The following is a 26,046-nucleotide window of genomic DNA, read 5'->3' as shown; positions in this document are numbered from 1 at the left end:
TCAGTATTAGGTAAAAAGATGAGAAACTGTCATTTGTGTGAAATTAAATGTGGGTAATTTATTTAACACTGCTGTAAAATGGTGCACATTCTTGAAAAACCGGTGGTCCGAAATTTTCCCAAATGGCAGATGAAGTAATGCTGGAATTTGATGATGATTCAGAAAGTTTCTCTGTTCAATATGATGTCCAGCACCACAAACAAAGCAGTTGGAGATTATGCTACAGTTCTGTATGTCAGGGAAGAATATTCTGGAACTGGGACTCAAGTGAGTAATAAGAATGAACTGTATGGGAAAAACAAAGCCCTACAGCATGTGGCAAGAACAAAAAGATAGACAATTTTATTCTTGGACGGATTTTATAAGAATTATCATTCCAACATGACTAAAAATGATGCTATTTTCAAGCACCAGAACTTCTTTAATGTGTGTAATAAGGCTTATATCCATACAGTACTCCTTAAAATATGATATATTCTGTTTGGAAATAGTTATTGATGAAATATACATTTGCATATTAACTGCATTCAGAAAGTAATACAGTAAACTATTAACTGCCCTTACCTCCAAAATTTGGCATTTCATTTGTTCTTCATGCTGCTGAACATTTACTCTAGAGAAATTCATTGTGCTCACTTTATCCCAAAATCATATTACCACTTTTTCATGAATAATTGACTGGGTGGGCCAAACTAGCCATAAGTGCAGGTAACATTGGCCAACTTTTCTTAAATAGCACCACAGTTATAGATGTGATATTTTCCAGTGACTTACTTATTGTATGTCTTTGACAATACTAGAAAAATATATTTTGAATTTTATCTCTACCACTATCTTTTATTTTCTTGCCACTTATAAAAATAAAACAAAAATTGACCCAAAGTAACCTCTGTTTATGGCAGTTCCTCCACAAAAAGCAAGAAGAGCATAGGACCAATGCTCAAACCCTATGGAATGTTGAACATAATTTGTCCTCACATAAATATGAATCTTCTCTGAGTCACTTGAACAGTCTAGTACAACAGCTTGTAACTTTTTCCGTGACAAAGTATTACATGTTAAGACATTCTTCTGTCAGTTAGAAATGGCTGTCAAGCAGCAAGATTTAAATTTATCTTTAATTTGTTTTAGTTACGTGTTATACTCTATGTTACTAGGTGAATTGGCAAAGATTTTCACTGTTGCTTGCTTCAGTTCCGTTAGTCCTGCAGCACACTATGGTTGTGTAACATATTGTGAAAATTATTTTTCCTCTGAATGGTAGTATTTTAAAACTTAATATTGATTTTGACCTGTAATTGATTTTGACAACAAACTATACATGAAAGTAAATGTGCTGTGAGGCTGTTATTATTTGAATGATGCACAGATACTATGGTGTCACATAGGTTTATCTCCAACAAGTTAACCATGGGGACTCACTGTATTAAAATTCTCCACACACTGCTGTTAAGGAAACATTAGGTGTTATTTATTACACGTCTTTATACCACGATTTCTTTTTTCCTAAGTGAAACGTTTCTCCAACACAGTAGGCTGTAAGTTGTTCACGACTAAAAATCCACATTATTCTCTCCAAAATATGCAGCTGAAACATTGTGTGGCATCAAAAATCTCACTTTAGCCCTCAAGGATGACACTTAATCATGTCATGATATTGTATAGGACACACAACTATACACTTGTTTCAAATCACATATACAAAATAATGATTATTGCTCAGGCTTGCAGAGTGATACATTTACTAATAATGAGTTCTGACTGTGCTTATGCAGCAGAGATCACTTCATCGAGTTTCAATACAGAACTGTATTTCAAAAATCATTATGAAGTTAAACTGGATGCTATATTCTACCACATGACACTACAACAATATTCTGGAAACCTAAGCTGTTATTTCTGGGAAGACTTAATTAATGGTTTGGCCGAAACGAAACAAAAAAGGTTTGTTATGCAAAACTTACAATCAAAGTGCTGTTTTCCAAACCTTACCAATTTTCTCACATGTAAAGAAAGGAATAAAAGTGTGATAGACTAAATAGGTACATGAAATAAAGGAACAAATATAAAAGCTTCAATTCTGATTTATTGACTGATCTGGGCTGCACATAAGGTGAGGTATTCATACCAACAGTGACACATTGAAGTTTTACAACAGAAACCAAAACCAGCATACATTTCAATTTTATTGTTTCACATACAATAGGAAGAAGGTTGGTTAATGACAATCACATGAGGCAAATTAATGCCACTATTTCATAATGTATTCCTCTGACACAAACTAAATATTTTTAAGCCAGGTGTACAGCTCTTTCCAACAGACATTAGCTTTTATTTCATAGTCTCATATATGTTACCATTTATATAAAGTTTTATTTTTCACATGGTTCAGACAGAGCATTGGATGGTATTCTTTTATAAAGCAAAACTATTAACACCATTTACTTCCTATTTTACACAGTGAAATTTGAACAACTATAGCTAAACATTTTCTTTTACATATTTGAAATCTGACAGAGGAAGTGAGCTACATAAACTGAAATCTCTTTTGGTACAAACAAGGAAAATCTCTTATTTTGTACATTGCTTAGTTTATCAGAGGTAAGATATACCTTTCACAGTTGATACAGCTTGGAACAGTGTACATCTATACACACATGAACACACCAGTGACTGAGGGACTTAGTGCACTTAATGACTGACCTCTGATCTGCAAGATGTTTTATTTGAAAACTGACTATGTCATAACATGCCTCTGAGAATGTTATAGGTTCTTATGGACAGTGTTATGATTTTACTTCTCTTATTTTACGAGAAACTTTTTCCATTCTTGTTTCTTATGGCAGAAACAAAATAAAGCAGGGGTTGCAGCTATAATACTTTATGCAAAGATGGCAGTCAATCAGTAATAACTATTGTGGCCCACAAATTATAAATATGAACTGTAAGCTTTACTGTAAGGTGACTTCAGAAATATATTTTAAAAGATGAAAATGCTGTTAGCTAGGGGTTTTAAACTACCTCACAAGAAAAGTCAGTAAAGAGAGGCACCAACAACTGATTCTATTAATTTTAAATGTTATGTTGAGAGTTAAAACATTAAAACTATTTCTACTTTCCTCCATGCTTAAGTAATTTTGTAATGGTATTTTAGTTTTCACATTCATGTTCTTGAGATTATTAGCATTACTGGAAATAATAATTCTGTAGTAGCCAATGCCAGATAATGGATGTGATAGACGCAGAGCATTTCACTTTGGACAAAGTAATAACTATTTTGTAATGATATTAACAAAAAATATAAGTTTATTCATTTGGATTAAGTTCTGTTGCTACTTAAGTGATGACTGAAACGCTGCAAAGTTCTCCCTCAAGCTAAAGCAAACATAATTTCTGTAATAGCATTCATTGCGGATGATACACCAATGCACTCACATGAAAGTATTGCAGAACTCTTGGTTAATCTAATGCACACATGTTCAACAAATTCTAACTGAAATACTTTAAGAGTGTGTTGTAATTTTATAGTCATGGCAGTTTCAGTAGCAGCACTGTAAGAGCATTTGTGTACATGTGTATGTAGTTATATTCTGTTCCTTATGACAGAGGATTAACACAATATTCACTGTATTGCAGCATAAATTAGTCACTTATTACAAAAATATATGAGCTAAAAGAGAACATTCTGATATAGCAGTCAAATGGTTATACCCTATCTGAATACTAAATAATAAATGCTGAAATTAATATCTGAAATTTTTATAGCACATTATGAAACAGATTTCTTTGTGACTGCAACATCTGTTTCCTGCCTGCCAGGTATATAAGCCCAGTAGTATTTCACTTACGCCTTTAATAGACATATACACGCACACATATATATATATTTATATATAAATACATATAATACAATACAAATGTAATTTCATCAGCACTTATTATTTGTCTCAGGCTGCACTGGTGCAGTGCTTTTATACTCAAATGCTACAATGTCTGAAATTCAGTTTAAAAGAACAGAATAAACAAAAATGAGCGCAATTTTGTATCACAAAACTGCTTGAAATTACATGGTCTTTGACAGTAGTATAAGAACTCAGAACTGCATACTGTTACATGAAATGGCAATGTTGCATATGGATTCCACATGCTCATACACATCTGAACATAATACTTATATGGTAATGAAAAATTTGTGCTTTGAAAGGCATCTGCATATGCATGATGATTATATTGTGCATATATAACACTGTTGCCAGCTGAATATTTAATATTGAGAAATAGATTTTTGGAAAGTAAAACATGAATAAATCATGAAAAGTCACAAAACACCAGTGCAGTTAACTATTGGAACAGTGGTAACACATACGCAGCTAATATTTTGGCAACATAATACTGTTCTGGGAGATTTGTGAATCTACACTACTTGATAACGACTAGGGTTCCTCCAGTAACATCAACATTGCCATCTACACGTTATCACACAATTACATGAATTTGAGGTACATTTGTAATGTGTGATAAATATCATATGAGTAAATAATGTATCAATAAAAAGCAAGTTACATGGAGAGAGACACATTGAAAATTATGGCATATCAACCATTTGAATTACATACTCCCCGATTCAAATATTAGCAAAATTTCAATGCTAGTCATCTAAAACAAATCGTCAACAAAAATGATTTTAACAAAGTTGCACAGATACACAATAAATGGTTATATCAACACACTAACTGTTTAAGCTGGTTTCTAGAAGGAAAACTACTGTTATTCATTTCTTGCATTTTTGTGGTTATTTACCATGCTTTTGAAATAATAATACACCACCATCCATGAAATCAGTTTCTAAATTAATTTCATGTTTATTTCAGTAGCTTTCTCATTCTGTACATATAAAAATGTCTATCCTGCCACACAAACACAATAGTTCCAATGACTAGCTTCTGTGTATCTAACAGAAAAACAGCTGCAGTAAGACTATAGATGAAACAGAATATTATGAACTAATGCTATACAGATATTGTCATCCTACAATAAAGTTATTGGTTTCATTTCTTTTGAATTTATTTGTGAATTATGACATTTCTGGTTCTTCTACACACTTCTATTCATTATTAAAAAAAAGACTTTGGTATATGTTGACCTAACTCTTGAATATCTCAACACTGAAATGTGTGGTGTTTATACACATTTAACATCAATATGTCGTGGAGCAATAAATATTTTATGTAAGAAATTATTAGAGTTTAAAAGCTTGTTTCCAGTCAGTGAGGATGCACAGAAAGAAACAAAAATGTTTACTTATTTTCAGTATTTATTAATTCTGCAATAATGTACTGTAGACACTCATAATTTACTTAATTATGACAATAAATATCATGAGCAAACTGTAAAAAAGCATCCAGATCTGAAATTGTTCCAGATATGTAAACATTTACATTTGCACATAGACGAAATGAAGAAACACACACAAAAATGTGAGCAAAATGTTCTCCTACAAGAAACCAGCATTTTAATCCTGGGAAAGTGTGTTTCTCTTCTTCTATACACAGATCTAAATACAACATACACAATCTCTGTTTATTAATTTCGGCAATAAAGTTATCTTTAGTTTTTGTACAATAGTGTTACAAACGTATGTGCCATTACGGAAAGTGAAACACAAGCAGATAATATATATATTACAAACAGAATATAACAATTTAATAACAACAAAGTAATTACAATAAATAACCATACAGATGTTTATGAATAGTCACACACATAATAATGTTGGTGAAGATGAAAGTGAAGCACCAGTGCCTACACTTACAATTAACATTACACATTACTGCTTTTTGCAAACATACACACAATAATATTTTCTATAGATTTTTCATGAAACCCTGCTTTTCCCCATGTCTTAAGTTTTGTGAAAGAGTTCCTCAGTATTTTAGATCACTGCCTAGTAACGTCCAGCGTTCCTGCAGTCTGACAAACATACCACACACACACGCACTCATACATGAGAGAGAGAGAGAGAGAGAGAGAGAGAGAGAGAGAGAGAGAGAGAGAGAGAGAGAGAGAGAGAGAGAGAGAGAGAGAGAGAGAGAGAGGGGGGGGGGGGGGGGCATTTTGGGAAAGTGCACTCATTTTGAAATACTTTCACACCGATCATACTTTTGTAATCAGTGGTTAACCACCATTTGCAAGATACTGGGAATAGACATATAAATTCTTGTATGAAATGTATCAGTTCTCTGCATTACTGATTGCCTTTATAGAAAGAATCCCAGCTGTCAGACTGTTCCATTTTTCTAAAAAAATGTGAGAGATAGACTGACTGACAAGATTTTCTGTAAATTAGATATACTCAATATTCACAAACTTTCAGTACTTTCTGTGATACCACAGTTTTCACTTTCAGATTTATTGAATTAATTCCAAATGGCCCAGTATCCATGACATCCCGTGAAGAAAGTGGGTGTCGATAATGCTCTGAAGGCAAATACCAACACTTAATTTTAATTCCATAATTTAATTTTTTCATATTAGACATTACAAGTTTTACATTTTAGTCTTTCCATATATTAGGTTGTATTTTGTTTAGCGGAAAATTTGTCTTACTGGCACCAAGGTATATTAAGGAAAAGGTGAAGTATATGTGAAGTAGTTAAAGGGAACAGGCATTGGCAACTAAGTAGGGGTAAGGAGTCTCTCACAAAGAAAATAATGACAACAGAATCATCAGATAAGAGCAAACTATATACCATGATAATGTTCAACCTAGTATGCTTTATTCTGCCATTGTTTACACAAATCTGGCTAGAAAAGCATAGCAGTAGAATAATGATAAATAATTTTTAATCCTATAGCTGAAAGTTTGTTGGAAATTTTATGTAGTATGCACATCACATATCCCTTCAATAGCAAAATATGCCAAATAATATCTTTTAGTTGAAATTAAGAAATATGAGGGACAAAGGGCTGTATTACAATTTTTCACAAAAAGTGTGCAGGTAGGACAACAAGTGAGAGATGACAAAAGCTGAGAGAAATGACAATACAATACTGATGAGTTAGCTGAAGTTCTTATTCATTTTTTGTATATAATGTGGTGACTGAAAAAAATTATCAGACCTCTGAAAATGATACAGTTGTTTTGTGTGTACTGTTAACACATACACTTTCAACAAATAAGTATTCTCATTTATTAGATTTCAGGATATTTGTGAAACAAACAGTTGTACTCTGACCATACTGAAAGAAGCACTGAACCTGCCAGAGCCTTCTTTGTCTTTCACAAAGTGACAACTATGCCAGCTGGACTGTCTTCCTTATTGTAGTAAAGTCTCAGTATGTGGACAGTTTGAAATAAATCTTAATTTTACTTCTCAAGTGATATGAGAAAACATTATAAAACAACACAAAGGATATACAGATATAAAAATTAGTTTCATTTATGAAGTGTCACATTCACAACTGAAAAGACAGTTGCTGTGACAACAATGTCAAATACAATTTATCACAGCAGCTACAAAACAAATACTATGTAATTTATGTTTTGTATCTTCTTCTCCTCTCCCTCTTCTTTTTGGTTTACCCTTTCTCACTCTCACATTCACCCCCTCATTCCCCAACATTTACAGAAAATGTTGAAAACACACTATTTCCATTTCCATCACAGGGCCAAGTAAGCAGTAGGTTTCAGGTAGTCCCTGACATAAATGGCAAGATTAAAAAAGAGATATGTTTTGTTGACTGCATTGAGAATCACACTTAAACTGTACTGAATAATTAGAGATCAGGACAGAACCCAATGGTTGGCAAATACTTATTTGTTGAAATCATCTGCAGTCTAGCTGCCTACTCCACTGCATTTGTGGTTATTTTACTTCACTTACAATAAGTTTTATTCTTTACTGGCTTACACACTTAATAAATTATAATATCTCTCTATATTTGCAACAGTATTTTAAAATACAAGGAAACAAAGACACAGTATATGACTATTCTCCTACTTTTGGTACCAGAATTTTGAATTCACCGCTTTACCAATTCTAAGTTTCCTGCTTATAAAGCAGTCTTCTCACTCCTCTCCAACAATACATGTTTCTGCATAAGTACAGCTGCTTTGTACAGTGGGATAACAATGCTAGAGAAACAGCTATCCTCAAATTAGCTAGTACTTTGCTCTACACATGCCATACACATTGACAAAATTCAGATGGTAACCTTGTACATTCATTACAACATTTTCTTATTTGCTGGTAGCTTCTCTTCATATCAGCCTCCAGAAGGCTCAAAACATTTTCAGATGCTTACATTCTCGAGTAATACAAAATAAAAGACCAGAGTAAGAAATGAAGAATACGAAAGATACAAGAGCAGACAGATCGTGTGGCGTACTGTGACAGTGCTCACTGTCTGACCCGCCACCACTGCTGCACCTTCTCGTGCAGCTTCTTGCAGAGTCCCAGGAACCTCCGTCACATTCCTGCTGCTGCTGCTTCATCTCCTTCACCTTCACCTTCTCCTTCCTCTAGGGTCACCTGAAAGCGAATTCTGTCTGGTTGTCCAGAATGCCTGGCTGCAGCCGCCCCACTCTGTTCACTGCCACTGTCTTCTGTATCTTCCTCTCCTTCCTGCTCTCCTTCTGTTTTTCCTCCTTCTGCTGGAGGTGGACTCGGTGGTATCATACTTTGGTACCAATCGCGGTTTTCCTCTAGTGTATCTAAGATGTCTTGTGCATCTGGGTGTACCAAATCAGCCCAAGTTTCCCACAAGGGGTGCACGATGTAGTCAATGAAGCCAACCTGAAAGCAGATGTACATTTTAGCATCATTGTGACTGCACACACACACACACACACACACACACACACACACACACAGAGAGAGAGAGAGAGAGAGAGAGAGAGAGAGAGAGAGAGAGAGAGAGAGAGAGAGAGAGAGAATGAATTCTAATGACAGAATCTCTACAAACCTGAGACTTCTCAATTGTGGCACTGTGTCTGTCACACATTGGGCTGATGTCTAGGTTCTGTTCACGCTCTCTGTCACCTTGCTGAAAGAATTCCTCCATGAGAAGATCAACCCACCGTCGATATAATGGAAGAGGCTTCGTAGGATTGCTCAGATCAGCACAGTGAACCAAGTTCTCTAGTACCTGGAACCAATTGTAGCAAATACCGAATGAAGCTAGTTCAATCGTTGACAAAATCTTTCGTAAGTAATTTCATGCAACGGAGTGAAGGAAATTGGAATAAGCAACCTTCTATGGAAATAGGTAAAATAAATAACTACATCAATAATAACTGAAACATACCTGAATACGATCAGTGTAGTTGTCTAGCAGTAAAACTCCAGAGCCAGCCACTTTCTTTGTCTCCACCATTGTTTTAAGATCAGCAAGGAGAGACATGTGTTTCGACATATCTGTTGATAGTACCATGTCAATAGCCATTTTTCTTAATGTTTGGCGTTGCTTTTTGCTCATATTAACAAAAATATCGCATCCTTCATTTTGGAGGAGTTTGAAAGCTACAGCCAAGTGGTGATTTTCCAATACAGATTCATCATTGTACATCAAAGCAAGTTCAGAACCTGAAACAAGCAAAATGAAATATTAATGTATCCACGTGAATTCAATTAAGGAAACAAACATTATAAAAGTAAATAGCAGCAGGAGTATTACAGAATGTTTTCATGTCATTCATATAAGGAAAGAGAATGAATACAAACTACAGAATGAAGTGGACTACATGCAACAAAATTAATTCATTCCTTCCCCCCCCCCCCCCCCCCCCCCCCGCCCCCTAAAGTGATGTGATGTATGTATGTATGTACAAGAAAATTCTCAAGGATAAGCGGAGATGTGCAGCAGAATTATCTTTCAGTTGAGAGGAATACTAACGCATCACTTAACTTCTGTAGTATGCTGTGTGATCAGTTATATTTAAAGTAAAACTTTGTGATAGTCAAACCATCCTTTGAATTGGCTATTGTTTTACACTTCCTTTTACTTTTATTTTTATTGTTTAAGACACCCAATGACTTAATTACAGATTTCCCATTAAAATAAATAAATAAAAAATAAAATAAACTTTTCTCAATGCTTACTTGAATTTATAAGGAATTGGTTGGTGAGTCCAGGGTGATCAACATCATGTATTGTGGCTGCAAACAATGCAGCCATTATTTCCAGTGGTGTAAAAACTGACTCAAGTGCAGGAGAATTGAGAAGAACGTTAGTAGATTGTGTAACATCTGCTGCATGCAGACTGTTGTGAAATGGATTATCTTTGACATAATGGTCCTCCAGCGTCATCATGAATGTAATAAATGTCTTTGGAGGGATCATGAAGGTCTTCAGCAGATCACGATTCTGAAACAGAGAAGGTAAATAGTTGAAAGGCCAAGTCAATTTGTAAAATAAAAATTGCAAAAATGAATTAACACCAACAGCATTTTTGCCTTGCCTGCTGTTCTTAGTTTCAGACACAGACCATTGTAACAAATGATAATCAAACTGCTATACACTTCATAAAGCAACAGTTATTATCTCTTTATCATAAACTCCTGCTTCGCACTACTTGAACGACATTTCTTCATAAAGATGCATTGTTTAAATGAGAAATTGTGACTTACTAACCTGGAAAGCTGTGTAAGCAACGCAAGTCAGAGGTCTGCCATTGGATAGCTCTCCTATTTTGAATATATCAATGCCCCATGTGTCAATTTCTGCAAGCAGCTGTAAGAGAAATACGAACAATGAAAAATTTTTTGGTCCCAGATTTGAAACATTCTGTGATGAAACTAAACAGCATTAATTGAATTTAAGTTGCAAACAGAAACAAAACATTTCACAGAGGGTTGTACCAAACTTTCTGTCCCTCCCTTTGAAGTATGTCTGTCTAACCTCTTTAAAGAAATATATTTAATTATTCTTTCCTGCAAGGATAAAAAAATATTGCAACAAGGATTTGAAAAGTAATTCATGCATACTATCATGGAGTGTTTTCAGAAGCGTATGTAACTCTTCCAATTTATTATTACCACAGTGGCCTTGCAGTTTAACTATGTGACTCAAAATTGCAAATTGTCCTAGTCACACTGTTTATTGATTTGAAGTGTCTTACATATTTCGATTATACATCATTTTCAAAGGCTAAATGGAAAACAAAGACATAGTATCGTTAGTGAAGAAATCTCTGGAGAAGTCTTACCACATATGAAAGTATGGGTACATACTACTTAGTCATCTGTTACAGACAACAGACATTGCTCATGAGAAAATAATAATAGCTTAAATGTATTGTGTTTGTTACTATGGTATACAGTTCATTAATGATATATTATCATGATATTATTTACCACACATTAAATATAGTAATTTACCAATCAGGATTGACCGTAACCCAATTACACATTTTAAAATAATGGCTGTATGTAAGAAAAAACATTGCATACATGCTGTAATATACTATATACTAATAACTAGTGAGAAATTAAATAGTTTATTGTGAAGGGGAGGGGAGAGGAAAAAAGGGATGGAGTGTTGGGGGAAGGGGGAAGGAAGACAGTTTAAGTAGAAATATTATAACTAAGACAAAATTATTCCTGATGTAAAGGACATTCCAAGCAAAATCAGTTGTGTTTATAGTCACTTAAGAAACAGCCATTTGTACCATCATGTTTAGTATATAAGCCCATTATTACAACGTTAAAAAAGACTATTACAGTCTTACAGCCAATAAGAGAAAGGGGTTGCTAATTTTGGTGGAAGGGGGGGGGGGTGGGGGAAGGGTGGAGTTAAGAAGTGTGAAGTAGATGTTAGTAGAGGTGTCCGTTTGAGAAGTAAATACAAGATTTCTTTAAAAATTTCATTGCAATTAAAAATAATGCTTACGCCTCATGGCATCACAGTATTAATTATATTATAAAAATTGTCAATGCTATTATAAGATTTAAAGTAAGCTATAAAATTAAAGTCTGGCTTCCTAGAAGAATGTATGATGTGTGTGTGAAGTATAGAATATAGAACAAGTTTTCCCCTTTCTAGTAAAGGCTAGATTCCAAGTAACAGTTGTAATGTAGACAATTTCTATGGATATAGTGCTGCTGCTAGGGAAATTTACACAATATAGAAGTGCCTGTATTCAATAAATGTTCTGTAATGTGAATTAAATAGAGGAAAAAACTTATAAGCAATAACAAAGATACAGTCGCCATCTGGCAGGTTGCTATATTTAATGCACTGTAAGTAATATCATAATGACACATCATGAACAGACCATAAATTTCATAACACTGCTAAGCTATAATTATTTTTTCACAAGCAATGCCATCTAGTTTTCCCAAAAGACTACACTATTATGTTCATAGTTAGGCATATGGCGAATGTAATACAACATTACTTATTTTATTACCCCTAAAGACTTACCATGTGTTTTTGTATATGTATTTTGAATTAGTGCAAATAGAGGATGTAGTAATGACCTACTGTAATTGTAAATCTTACATATAGGATGAAACATTTTCACAAGCAATGCTATCTATCTTGCTGTTAAGTTTGCACATATGCATTTAACAACACAATTAATCATTTGAACAAATGTAAAATAACAATCCACTAATTTTACTGTCATTTAGTTCTTAATCTTTATGTAACTTATAATACAAGTCTGTAAAATCACAAGATGTAAATGATTGCATCCAACTCCACTGAAGACCACATGCATTAGAACGGCTTATTTTGCACTTGGCAGTTCTCCACAATAGATGATTAAGTGCTACGTACTCTTATGTTCAACATATGCAGTGTTTTTCATATAAAGGTTTTTATATGTGGTAAGAGTCTCAGTCTCCCCCTCCCCCCCCCCCCCCCCCCAGATAGTTCAGTTTTACTGTGGATTTAGAATAATCATTTGTTCATGAATGATACTATCCTTTGAAAATGATGTATATTTAAATGCATAAAGCAGTTCCAATCACTAAACAGTGCATCTAATATAATTTGAAATTTTGAGTTCAACATGGTCACTATGCCTGACAATGCATATTTGCAAATCATTAATTAACTATGTGATTTGTAAATGGGGAAAGATTGGATGGAGAGGCATATATGCCAAGAGTGAGTAGAGTTTGAAAGTACTGTAGCGTCCCAGAAATACTATTTATTGCAGAATACTCATCTAAAATTATGCATTAAATAGTTATAGTATTAAATATGAATTAACGCTTTTGTGCAAGTGACTTTCAGACATACAATGTATGCATTGACTCTTCAAACAATCCCAACAATGAATTGAAACAAAATGTACCCACAGTCCCGCACCATCTGTGGCTGTGGCAGTTACATTGTTACTACTGCACAACATGTTTCCATATGGAGAACACCACGGAATCCTATAAAGTAGACTGCCTGTTTTCGACTATAAAGCACACCGAATGCTGCATCATGGCCAAGGTGCTGTTATCACCCATTTCAGTGGGTCTTAACCTTGCAGTGAAAGGTCATGTCTGTGAAACATTATTATACGGCTGCATTAATGTTCAGGGTGACTTGACAAGTATGAGGGTAAAATATCATACCTTAACTTATATACAAAACTGATATGTTTTAACATTAACAATACAAGGAGAAAAAGTGACTACTCAGAGTATAGGAGAATTTCTGAGTGTTGGAAATTCAGCTATGTTCCCAGTTTACTTCATGTGTCTGTTGACTGCTCAATGGCCGAACTATACACTGAGTTGCCACATTTACTGATTACAACATAGGGCAGGCGTACCGTGCCGAGGTCTTCCTCGTAGGGCGTCTCAACGCCATGCTTGGGCAGCTTTTCACCAGTGAAGGAGTTGGTGTGGCATAGGGGCCGCTTCACCCCAGAGATCTGTGACATGGTGGCGCCCGCGCCAGGGCGCGGGCGCTCCTTCTTCTTGGCAGTGCGCTGCTCAGAATCTTCCACCCGCAGAGATGGCAAGTCCAACTCCTGCTGCTTGTCTGCAACAACATGTCAGTGTGTAAACTCGTTGATCTCAAATACTAATTGTTGCCTACAATTTGCTTTTCAGCAGATCTCCATCTAGTCTCACATCTAAAGACATTTTTATTTGCATTTATTTCGTCCAGTAAATAATACATATACAGTACAGCACATTAGATATTTGACAAGTCATGTTTACATGATGTTTTCTATGTATTAATGAGTATATTTTTTCAGCCATAACTTATAATTAAACCACTTTATCTAGAAAATTACAACCAAAAATATGAACAAATAAATATTAACAATCACAGTTTTTAGATGTGACAAGCAGACAGTCATATTTACACAATATTTTTGTAAGTGATAAAGAATGTGCTTATACACATTACATTAACTTACTTAGGTTCTCAAAGATGTTGGAAGAACTCTTCCAGATTATTTAAACAATGCATTAATATATATACTCTTAATAGTGCTTCAATTTTGTTAGGTTATTTATTACTTTAAATTCATTTGGAAACTTACTGTAAATAATTTTATAATCCTTTCTGGCACAAACTGGAGTGTGTGAAAGTCAGTTTTCTGCCTTGTATTATGTTGCAGATTTTCATTTTTGAGCAGAAGACAATCATTTTTTTTTGCATGTTTCTTAATAAATATCGCACTTTCAAAGTGCAAATACCTGGGAGAGGAAAAATCCTCATCCTTTTAAACAGTCACCTGCAGGGCTTGTTCCTTTTTACTCCAGCCATGATTCTCACTACCCTTTTTTGTATCTTGATGAGTTTTAGGCAGGATGGTGAGTTAATCCAGAAAGTGATACCATGCTTCTTAACAGAATGTAGATTACCATAATAAAAGGTCATTATACAGTCCTTATGACAACAGTTTTCAAGTGCTCTCATTAAATAGCACATGGTACTTAGTCTCTTAAATATGCTGTCAATGTGAACATCCCATCTATGGTTATCAAGAGCCAGATTCCCAGAAATTTTGTGTAAGCAACACTTGCAATATCTGTGTCTGATATCTGCATTTTTGTGCACTTTTCACTTTCTTTTGACATGAAAATTTAACGCAACTGTTTCACTTTTATTTATTATTAGCTTGTTTTGACTGAAGCGGTTCACAACATTAGTTAATGTCTCGGATAACGTTGTTTGCAACATTTCTGCTGTCTTCCCACAGATTAAAATGCTTGTGTCATCCGCACTCTGGCTGCAAAAGCTTTATAGTTCCAAGGAGACAATTTGGGGGGGGGGGGGGCGCTAAAGGGGGATTTTGGAAACCTTTCAGCAAAGGTGTAACAAGCAAGAGGCAGTCTTACAAAAAATAAAAATCTCTGTCAACTGAACTCACATCCTCTCTCGGAAAACAGAGACGTATCAGTTTGAAGAAAGCCAAAGCATTTAACAGATCTTGACTGGTAATAAGTGTACTATGAGCCATACTAATATGTCATTCACCGTGAAAGTTAGACCCCCATCCCTTCTCTCCTCCCTCACAGCTTAGACCCTGAGTCCTTACTCTCTTCGAACAGTACCTCTGGGATTCTACTGATTGCAAATACGGTATACAACGTACATCAATTTAAAAGATTCCTACGTCGAAAAGCATGTGCATTTATGCCTAAAAACAACGACTTTCATTGTCAAACTGAAAATTTTTCACGTTGGCTGCGTATATGAACACTTCATCCCGTTGTTTTGTGGACACAAGAATAACTTGTGTGTGCTACGATTAGTCCAATCGCGTCTTCGGTACCTAAGGGAGCGTATTCGGCTGAATCACACTCCTTTATTCTGTTCTGAAAACCAATTCTTTTAATTTCGTAAAAAAGACTTTCGTGATATATAAGGATTCTATATTCGAGCTTCAGTTGCTTTAGATTTATCGGCGTTGATGTGGAAGTTTCCTTCGACTTAAATGAACATGTGACCGTGTTAGTCTGGCCTGATGCGAGCTCTGTGCACTGCAGCAGTACGCTGACACGTTGTATGGAAGTATAGTAGGTTACTACTCCTTGGACTACCACTCCTTCCATTCACGAGCAATGCATCCACTAAGTGAGTACAGGTGCCCCAATATATAATCACTTGCAGCGTGAACATTCATTATTTCGTCAACAGTTTTCCCTACAATCAATGTAAGTCGGCAGCCTGCTTTACCCATATGGTCACTCCACTTTACACCCACAGCCACTGTCATAACTAGCTTATTTGCACTTGCGCGTATTGTAGTCGAAGTCCAACACATTATCACGTTTTGTAGACCCATCATGTTCAACAACTTCAAGGTGTAACTGTGAGAGTCATATTTAGGGGTGAGGGGGGGGGGGGGGGGGGAGTTGTCTGCTTCAGACAACGTAAGTTATCATAACGAGCGAAAAGTTCGAGATTTCAGTGGGTGCTACCTCCCAAGTCAATGAAAATATGGCAGCTGTGACCCTCTCACAATTCTATGATAGGCCGGCCGAAGTCGCCGAGCTGTTCTAGGCGCTTCAGTCTGGAACCGCACGACCGCTACGGTCGCAGGTTCGAATCCTGCTTCGGGCATGGATGTGGTGTGATGTCCTTAGGTTAGTTAGGTTTTAAGTCGTTCTAAGTTCAAGGGGACTGATGACCTCAGATATCAAGTCCCATAGTGCTCAGAGCCCATTTGAATACTATGATACAAATACCAACTAATCAGTGTTTACTTTGATCTCTCTCCGCGCAGTACAGCGCGCATACATCCTGCCTTCTGTGCACTTACAATTTCTCCTTTCCTAGCAACATCGTTGGAAACGAAATTAAAACACTGTATAACACTCTGCGTTTTGTGACATGAACTAGAATATCCTTACGACGATAACATCGAGAACAAATAAAGGGAATGTGCTAATCACACATAGAAGGGTGTATTCGCACCGATAATTAATTATAAAATTTGTATGACATATTTCAGACTCGGGGTATATATACCCACAAAGAGCAACTGATGTTTATTTGAGGAGTGAACCTTGCATCCCTTTGCTGAACGACTGTTTTTTCGGTAACGGCATATTACCCAAAATTAAAGAACTATAGTTTTTCGTACGCGAAGAGAAAGGTCTTAGCAACTTATTGTTTTAGATGAGAATCATTAGGGAAAAGTCTGCACTCCTTAGCTGTCTGGCGTAAACAATGAAGCTCAGCGGCTGCCCCCTCTGATGAAATGTTCAACGATAGACGAAGGTTTGTCATTGCGACGTCCGCCCAGACGAAACTACGAGAACAATGACGATCAAAACGGAAAAAAAAGTTGTCAGGGTGTGTGACTTCCATGCAGTGGTATCGGGCACGATTCCCGGCCGGATCTTCGGTCGGGGGGCTGGATCTTGTGTGTCATTATTTCATCATCATCAACAAGCAAATAGCCCAGTGTGGCGTCAACTGAAAAGACTCGGCGGCCGAACTTTTTCAGGTGGGGACTCTTTGCCATACGATCATTTCATCCCTTTTTTTTTCCTTTTCTTGTTTTCATTGGAGGAAAAGCAGCAGAATGAAAGCGACGCTGCACTTCGGAGCAATCAAATAGTTAGCGTGTCCCACTGAACTCTTGCCTCAGCTCGCTCGTATCCCACTACAGATCGATGCCTTCCTATCTACATCTAAACTTAGCAGCTCAGTGCGACGAAGAACGAACGGATTAACCACGTAAGCAGTCAGCGGCATCAACTCAGTCACCGGCAACAATGGAATTCATGTAAAAAAAGCTCAGCAATGTATTGTCTCTAGATGTAACTCGCGTCGTCTACACTTTCTTCCCAAGATGCATAAAGGACCAAAATTTCTTTCAACAAAAGTCTTGTGCAAATCAGATTCTTAATAATATTTATTACACACACGCGAGACAGATCCAAAATTTCTTTCAACAAAAGTCTTGTGCAAATCAGATTCTTAATAATATTTATTACTGTATATAAAAGAATAACAAAGTTGTTTCCTGATCTTCATATTCGTACATAAAACGTGCAGTTTCCAACTCGTGTTATCCTCAAACCCCAATACGGTCGAAATTCTGCCCAGTCTTTCAGTCGTCGGTGAACTTTCTTTCACAAAATAGTTATGACACTAATCAGCAGACTTTATACCGCATTGAAGTGGGTAGCACACAGCAGTTGATACCAATTTCTCATCTGAAGCTGGAGAACGTTCCTCGAAATGTACTGTGAAAAGTGTTGCCCTATTTTCTTACTTATATGACATCTTTTATTCAGGCTTTACTGTCATATGGACACTGTGATATGTAGCAAAATGAACCTTTTGTTTCCTCGCTGCTAGTGGCAATGAAAGAGAGGCAACTGCTAAGAAATGGACAGCGAGGTTCAGATGTGGTTGTGATTCCCTGAAAGGTTATACACTGGAAAGAGTTCCACGAACTACACTCACACACGAAAATATCGAAGAACTACACAATACGGTACGGAACAATCAGAGATCCAAAGGTACATTACATTACTGTCTCTACACACACGAGTAGTAGTAGTAGTAGTAGTAGTAGTGCTTATTTTACAAGTAGAATTAACTATGATGAAGCTTTGTGCATGATGGGTGCCAAGTTTGCCGAACGCTGACCAGAGCAAATAAGTAAAATTTGTTAATGTTTGGAATGTTTCAAGAAGAACACAACTGATTCTGTTCGTCAGTTTTTGTTGGTGATGAGACGTGGGTCCATTTCTTCACTCCAGACACAAAAAAGTAATCAAGGCAGTGGAAATGAGCCGGTAATCATGCACCATAACAGATGAGTCCGTTTGGTCTGCCTGACGCCTTATAAAGAGGAGTTGTGTTGGGTTGTTTGTGGGAAGAGACGAAACTGCGAGGTCGTCGGTCTCATCGGATCGGGGAAGGAAGTCGGCCGTGCCCTTTCGGAGGAACCATCCCGGCATTTGCCTGGAGCGATTTAGAGAAATCACGGAAAACCTAAATCAGGATGGCCGGACGCGGGACTGAACCGTCCGCCCTCCCGAATGCGAGTCCAGCCTTATAGAGAGGAAAAGTAATTATTATTGATTACGCACCACAAGGTAAGGCAACAACTGACCTAGTGTTAAAGGAACAACTAAGAGACCTAAACTGTAAGGGGGGGGTCGGGCGGTATCGTCATTCTTCAGGAAAATGAAACTACCCATTAAGATACTTTGGAAACGGCGGAGCTTAAGAATTACACGTGCGGACTGTTAGAGAACCAAATTATTTCCGAAGATCACTTCGAATTTCTCCATCTAAAGAAATTTGTGAGCGGAAGACGTTCTGAGTGCACCGAAGGGTATAGTCGTGGCTGGAAATCTTACAGATCAGCCCCCCCCCCCCCCCCCCCCCCCCCTCTCTCTCTCTCTCTCTCTCTCTCTCTCTCTCTCTCTCTCTCTCTCTCTCTCTCTCTCCGGTGTTGCAATCACCTCGCTGGAAAACGTAGGAGAAAGTGCATTGTCGTTGACAGAGATTAAGCCGAAAATACACTGACGGCAAAAAATCGCGAGACCAAGGAGTTGTGCCACGTAAGTGAAACTTCGTAGGCGTGTTTCTACGTCTGAAAGATGACATCTATTGAGATTCCGCGCCAGTCGATAAGACTGGAGTAGTAGCGGCACTATGAAGATGCGAATCAGATTTGCTTTAAATACATGCTGTAACCGTCACGAGTGTTAGTTACCTTTGAAATTGGACATGGTGTGTTGATGTTACTCAGAACGCATTTAAAGTGACAAAGACACCATTATCAACACCGTCACAGAGTTTGAACGAGGCCGTATGATAGGGCTCCGAAAGCCGGATGTTCCTTCTGCAGTACCGCAGAAGACTTGGCAGGAATGTATCCACTGTACATGACTGCTGGCAGCGGGGATCACGGGAATGTACGACCGCGAAAGGTTGGGCACCGTTCAGCCACTTGGCACTACCGAGAGGGATGACCATCGTGGCTGGGGTTCTGGCACATCGTACTGCCTCTGCAGCAGAAATTTGAGCAGCATCTGGCACCAGTGGCACAATGAACTGTTACATATCGGTCACTTCAAGGACAGCTATAAGCCATTCGCCCTGTAGCATGCGATTAGCCGAGCGGTCTAAGGCGCTGCCGTCATGGACTGTGCGGCTGGTCCCGGCGAAGGTTCGAGTCCTCCCTCGGGCGTGTGTGTGTGTGTGTGTGTGTGTGTGTGTGTGTGTGTGTGTGTGTGTGTGTGTGTGTGTCCTTAGGATAATTTAGGTTAAGTAGTGTGTAAGCTTAGGGACTGATGACCTTAGCAGTTAAGTCCCATAAGATTTCACACACATTCCCCTGTAGCATGCATTCCACTGACTCCAAACCACCGCTCTTTGTGACTTCATTGGTGTCAAGAGAGACCTCACTGGACAGCGGGATGGAGGTATGTCGTGTTTTCTGATGAAAACTGGTTCTGCCTCTGTGCCAGCTAAGACACTAGATCGCGTGTTAAGAGGCAAGCTGATGTCCTGCAACAACACTGGGCCTATCCCTGGAGCTATGGTCTGGGGGTGTGATTTCGTATGACAGCAGGGGCACTCTCGTGGTTATCTCACTCACCCTGACTGCACCCTGGTGATTAGACCTGTCGTGCTGCCATTCATGACCACCATTCCAGGAGGTGTTTTCCGACAGGATAACGCTCGCCCACATACCACTGTCGTAGCGCAAAAACGTGGTCTACCGAGTGTCGACGTGTTGCGTTAGCCTGTTCGATCACGAGATCAGTCTCCAATCGAGCACATTTGGGACATCATCGAAAGACAACTCCACCGTCCTCCACAAACACCATTAATTGTCACTGCATTGACCGACCAAGGGGCAACAGGCATCGAGATCCATCCCATAAACTGACATCCGGCATCTGTTAAACACGATGCATGCACGTTTACATTGTTGTATTCAATATTCTAGAGGTTACAAAGGTTATTAATGTACCAGCATTTCACATTTGCAACTGCTTATCTCACGCTTACATTAACCTGTGACCTTGGAATATCAATCGAACATGTTACCGTGACAAATATATTCCCGAAATTTCGTTACACTACATTCTTTATTTTTTGGTGTTGCAAAGTTCTTCCGTCAGTGTATGTATCATTTTGCCCTAAGAAAATATGACACTGCCAGCCCGACGAATTTTCTCCTCACCGTCGTAGAACCAGACGTGCTACTTAAAAGCACAGCGGTAGATGCGCTTCTGGACAATCTAGACACGACGCCTTTGACAACACGTGGCTGGCGCGGACTGTGCTCGAACGATCGTCTCGTACAGGCGTGGCCAGAATCACTGTGTAGAATTTGTCAACAGACAGCTAATTTGTTTGTCTGTCGGCGAGAGCGAGTTACTCATGGACGTGGCTTCCTGTTATGTGCGACAGCGGCCACTTATCTGGCGCTGCGCGGAAACTTGCAACGTCCGCGCGCGCTGCCGCCTGGGATGCGGCGAAGTGAGAGGACGCTACTCGCCACTTCGCTGCGACATCACCTGTTGCGTAGCTGCAAGATAAATCTTCGTAAATGCTCCTTGAGGGCAGGCCCTCGGCAAACAGGAACCCTGTTTTAAAACTGTATGACCTACCAAGAAAGAGACATCTGTATAGGTAGCCAGATGACGATAAGAGACTTCCTCGCCACTTACAGTTATCCTTTGCAAAATGCAGTTAATTTTATAAACACAATTGCCAGTGACAGCAACGTAGGATTATAAAATAGTACTGGACGCTGTGTGGTTGTAACTCTCACTCTCTCTCTCTCTCTCTCTCTCTCTCTCTCTCTCTCTCTCTCTCCCCCCCCCCCCCCCCCCCCCCCCCCCCCAGAAAAGCAGGCAGCAGACACAGCTCGAGGCGAACAAGTGTAGGTACTCCCAAGACTGACTGAACTGCTAGGACAATTCTGGCTAAAGCTCTGGTTTTGATTATTAGTGTGTGACCAGAGGATATAGCTTTTAGATACATGGACACGTCTTACTAGTCACGGTGAGAAGACCAAAACACAATTTACACCGTCACAGGTTTTACATTCGCAGACAAAGGAAGCCTATACTTTTGCAGAATAGAAGAGTGACTAGAGAGAGGAATGAACTATACTGACGGCTATCAGAGAAAGACTGAATTTGTGTCACGTCAAGACACGATTCGATCGTCAGTGGCGATAGGCTGTACTCGAGGTATTTGTTGAAAATTAGGAAACAGTACAAGAATTGTCTGACCTAACAAGCCGGGATTTGTGAGCAGCTACGTGTTTTGTACCCTTCCGGTAGAAGTTAGGCAGCATATCCTTTCAGTAGATCTTTATGACGTTTTGAAGCGACGCAGAACTGTGATCCTCAGTGGACGACAGAGCGTACAACCTTGAAACAAAATTTGTGACTTACTTTGACGTCTTCTTTCCAGTGACCCTACCTTCCTTCAAGACTACAGAAATGATTTTCACGGGGATGCAGACGAAAGTAATCGCGGAATCAATGTGAATACTGTACCCGAATAATCAAGACGAAAGAGACGCAAAGAGGGTTTCCACGCATAAAGTGGACTTAATTTCGAATTTTGAGGAGAAATCTACCTGAACAGGACTACAGGCCAACAGTGGATCTTAATTAAGTGGTATGTCCTCTACACAAATCGCAGACAATGAACATGAATGTATGTCAGTGTGTATGTAAATGTTGCCAAGAAGTGTTTGTTGTCAAAACATCTTTAATTTAAGAAGTATTCAGAATTAGATTAGAGGTACCCAGGACGACTCAACTGATGGGGGAGCTTTGAGTCGTATCCTATTCAAATAAACCTGCTTACAGTGATTTGTGGAAACATGGAAAATAAAAATCGTATTCGGCAGGAATGTGATTTATAGATCAAAAATGGTTCAAATGGCTCTGAGCACTATGGGACTTAACAGCTGTGGTCATCAGTCCCCTAGAACTTAGAACTACTTAAACCTAACTAACCTAAGGACATCACACACATCCATGCCCGAGGCAGGATTCGAACCTGCGACCGTAGCAGTCGCACGGTTCCGGACTGCGCGCCTAGAACCGCGAGACCACCGCGGCCGGCTTTATAGATCTGTATGGCCATCTGGACTGGGCTTTTCCGCAGTCACTGACGGAGAATGCTGGATGGCTCCATAAAGAATGCCAAAGCTGACTTCCTCTTCCATCCTCCCCCAGTCAGAATTTTAGCTTCCGCTCTAATGATCTCATTTTCAACGGAACAGCAAACTGCATTCTTTTTCATTCGTCTAGATCGGTGTGCAGTGTACATGCGTCGTTTCGACAAATATAGTGCTATTCTTCAAATATCAGGACAACGATCTTTCTAATGCTTACAATGAAATGTAGAGCAGTCAACTTATTACAGAGTCATTCTGTTTTTCATAGAGCTAAATCATTTTCAGTAACTGACACTGCGATGCAGTGGAACCGGATCCATACATTATCGCTTACTTGTTCCTTTATATGGAACAATATTTCTAGGGATAGGAAAACTTCCAGGTTGAGAGAACACTCGCTTTTACTAGAAATATTTCAAGATTGGGAAGCAGGTTTGGTCTTTTCCGGTGTGGCGACGTTTGGGGAAGTCGATATTGCGCCAAACCACCTGTCCACAACATCTTTGCTAGTGGTAGTTGTACGAGAAGTATGGCTACAACTTGCCACGAAACTGTCCACGCACTGACATGCGAGCATGCTTGGAAGAGTGGGCAATGTCGGTAGAGAACACTCGAAATAAGTTACTTCTCCGCACCTACTCCCCCAAAAATATTTTTATGGACGAATTCTGACAAAATATTAAATCTTTAACACACAATATCTTCCAGTTACCACATGAAAGATAAAAAGGAAAGAACGGCTAGGGTTTACCTTCGACGATGAAGTCATTAAAGACTGAGCACAACCTCGGATTTGACAATGACGAGGGAGGAAATCGGCCGTATGCTCTCCAACTGAACCACTCCGACAATCACTTTAAGTAATTTAGAGAAACCACAGCAAAGCTAAAACCTGGTAACTCTTACTTCGCAAATCGAAGTGCCGCGTCGTAAGTACCACGCCAGCCCGTTTGGGAACAAGGCCACCCACATGCTGCCCTCTTGTCAAAACACAAAATACTATCCATCGAAACGTGACAACGAATTACGCACGACACAAGAATCGTACACTAGTATAAAGGCTCTTGACACAAGAGAGCCACGTGTCGCAGAACAATGCCTCTGGCGGACGCCATTTGCATCCAGTTGAGTAACTGCTACTAGGTTCGCAATAGCAAAGTTGTTTGAGGGAGTGGTGGCTGCCACAAAAGGGGATAAGTGGAAGGCCAACCGCATACTAATACACCATTACATCAGACGGACACTGTAACCATATGCGACTGGTGACCACGTGTAACCAATCTGCCAATCGCTTTTAAACAGATTATTTTCTTCGATTACTTCATCGTTTCACCTATATTGATTATAATTACACATGAAGTTTCAAAAACAATAAATGTCAAGACGTGTTCGTAAAGTCACGATTGGTGTCACAGCAAGTTAAACTCACGTCAGCGGAGCGCCTTTGCATTGGGGTAAGACGTTATATTCTGTTTCCTGTAACGTCTGTTCCTAACTGGTCCTCTGTATTAGTTTTAAACGTCCACACTGTAAAATCGGTACTTTACACTTGAAAATAGCCATATAAACTAAATCTAGTTGAGGATATGTGTCGCGACCTATGTCCTGATAAGCTTACAGCGCCGAAGTGTAGCTTACATTTGTAGCTAAACGCCGCCAAAATACGCCAGACAGCAAGAGAGAGCAGAGGCACCCTGCTGCAACGAAGAAGCAGATTTCGTTGAGCTGTCCTAATATTTGCAAAATTTCGTTTCTAATCGCACACTGCTCTTGTACGTAAACAGCCTCCTTGCTCAAACTGTTCTTTGATATCAGATGATTGATGCAAAATTACAGCTTTAATGCACTCTGTACTGCGATTACTGGTTCACTGCTGTGGACCCATCCCGCACTGTTGCTGAACTAGCGAAGTGTTCGTATGCTAGTCATCTACGACTCGTCATTTCAAGTAAAAAGAAACACTTTCACCGACGGATATTCATAAAACCCCCAGAGCACTGATACAATGAGTACACGCTTCCCGCCCGTGTCACGAGGACAAGCTTCACCACAACAATGGACTGTTAAACAGTGTGTTCAAGCAGAAGCCACATCTAGTCCTTACGAAGGCTAAAGGGCGGCCATAATCCTCTGCTTTGTAACTAACTTTCGCTTAATGATCCTAGGGCATGCAGGCTGACTTGAGAGTTCTGTTTTGTTGGCACAATGGCCATTCAGATCAAAAGTCTTTGCCTACTTTAGACACATTTTTTGTATTTATGAATTTTTTCGTACGAAAACAAAGGAGGAGAGGATTGTAGGAGCGCGAGTTTAGACTGAAGAAAAGAACGTTTCAGTGATCGTTATCGACGAGACCGTGGAGCGAAATTTTCGTTACCAAACCTCGTGCAGATTCTTGTGATTATGTACAGTTATTGCAGTAAAGGTCGGAATAACTGCTAACGCTGGGACCGATCCTTTAGTGGTCCCCGTGATGTGGATTCGTCGTCCGAAGTTAAGGATCCGACTGGGGACAGTCAGTTGACTTCACAAGTCCTCGCTATTAGCAGGTTTTCTAACAAAATATTTAAGACCCTTATGAAAATTTAACATGATAAGCGGTTGTATCGCAAAACTAACGGTGATCTTTGAGAATGAGGCTGTCGTATGTAGAAGTGCTGGAAGACTTAACAACACAAACCCATGCCCCTTTATGGTGACAATGCATAATGGCAATAATGTTACTCGACTGCACCACAGTGATGGGTACTGTGCAACTATTATAGAGCTCAATGCTCGTCGATGTCTTTCGCGTACAGACATTGCGACGGCCGCACGATGTCGTGAAGCTAAAACACTCCAAATGTTGGCTGCAAAAGCCCTCATGCAAATCACTTCATTTGCTCGTCATGTAGTGTTCCATGTCGCCGCCGCCGCCACCACCACCACAACCCGTCTTTAGTGTAGTTACATACGGC

The 26,046-nt window shown here is 38.8% G+C and overlaps 1 protein-coding gene across 1 annotated transcript in view; it reads right to left on the bottom strand.

Annotated features, from left to right (window-relative positions):
* Nucleotides 1–2,066: 2,066 nt before the first annotated feature.
* The window catches only part of LOC126297841 (cAMP-specific 3',5'-cyclic phosphodiesterase-like), a 1,751,676-nt gene continuing 1,727,696 nt past the window's right edge, over nt 2,067–26,046 (bottom strand). The window contains exons 9-14 of the mRNA XM_049989093.1: nt 13,775–13,986; nt 10,633–10,731; nt 10,101–10,365; nt 9,307–9,584; nt 8,965–9,147; nt 2,067–8,795 (exon numbers count right to left, since the gene is read on the bottom strand). Of these exons, the coding sequence (XP_049845050.1) occupies nt 8,469–8,795; nt 8,965–9,147; nt 9,307–9,584; nt 10,101–10,365; nt 10,633–10,731; nt 13,775–13,986 (1,364 nt within the window). The 3' untranslated portion in view covers nt 2,067–8,468. The remainder of the gene's footprint in view (nt 8,796–8,964; nt 9,148–9,306; nt 9,585–10,100; nt 10,366–10,632; nt 10,732–13,774; nt 13,987–26,046) is intronic.

Source organism: Schistocerca gregaria, chromosome X (genome assembly GCF_023897955.1).
Source record: "Schistocerca gregaria isolate iqSchGreg1 chromosome X, iqSchGreg1.2, whole genome shotgun sequence".
Classification (NCBI taxonomy): Eukaryota; Metazoa; Arthropoda; class Insecta; order Orthoptera; family Acrididae; genus Schistocerca; species Schistocerca gregaria.
The sequence above is the reverse complement of the archived record's forward strand: the minus strand, read 5'-3'. Positions and strand labels throughout refer to the sequence as shown.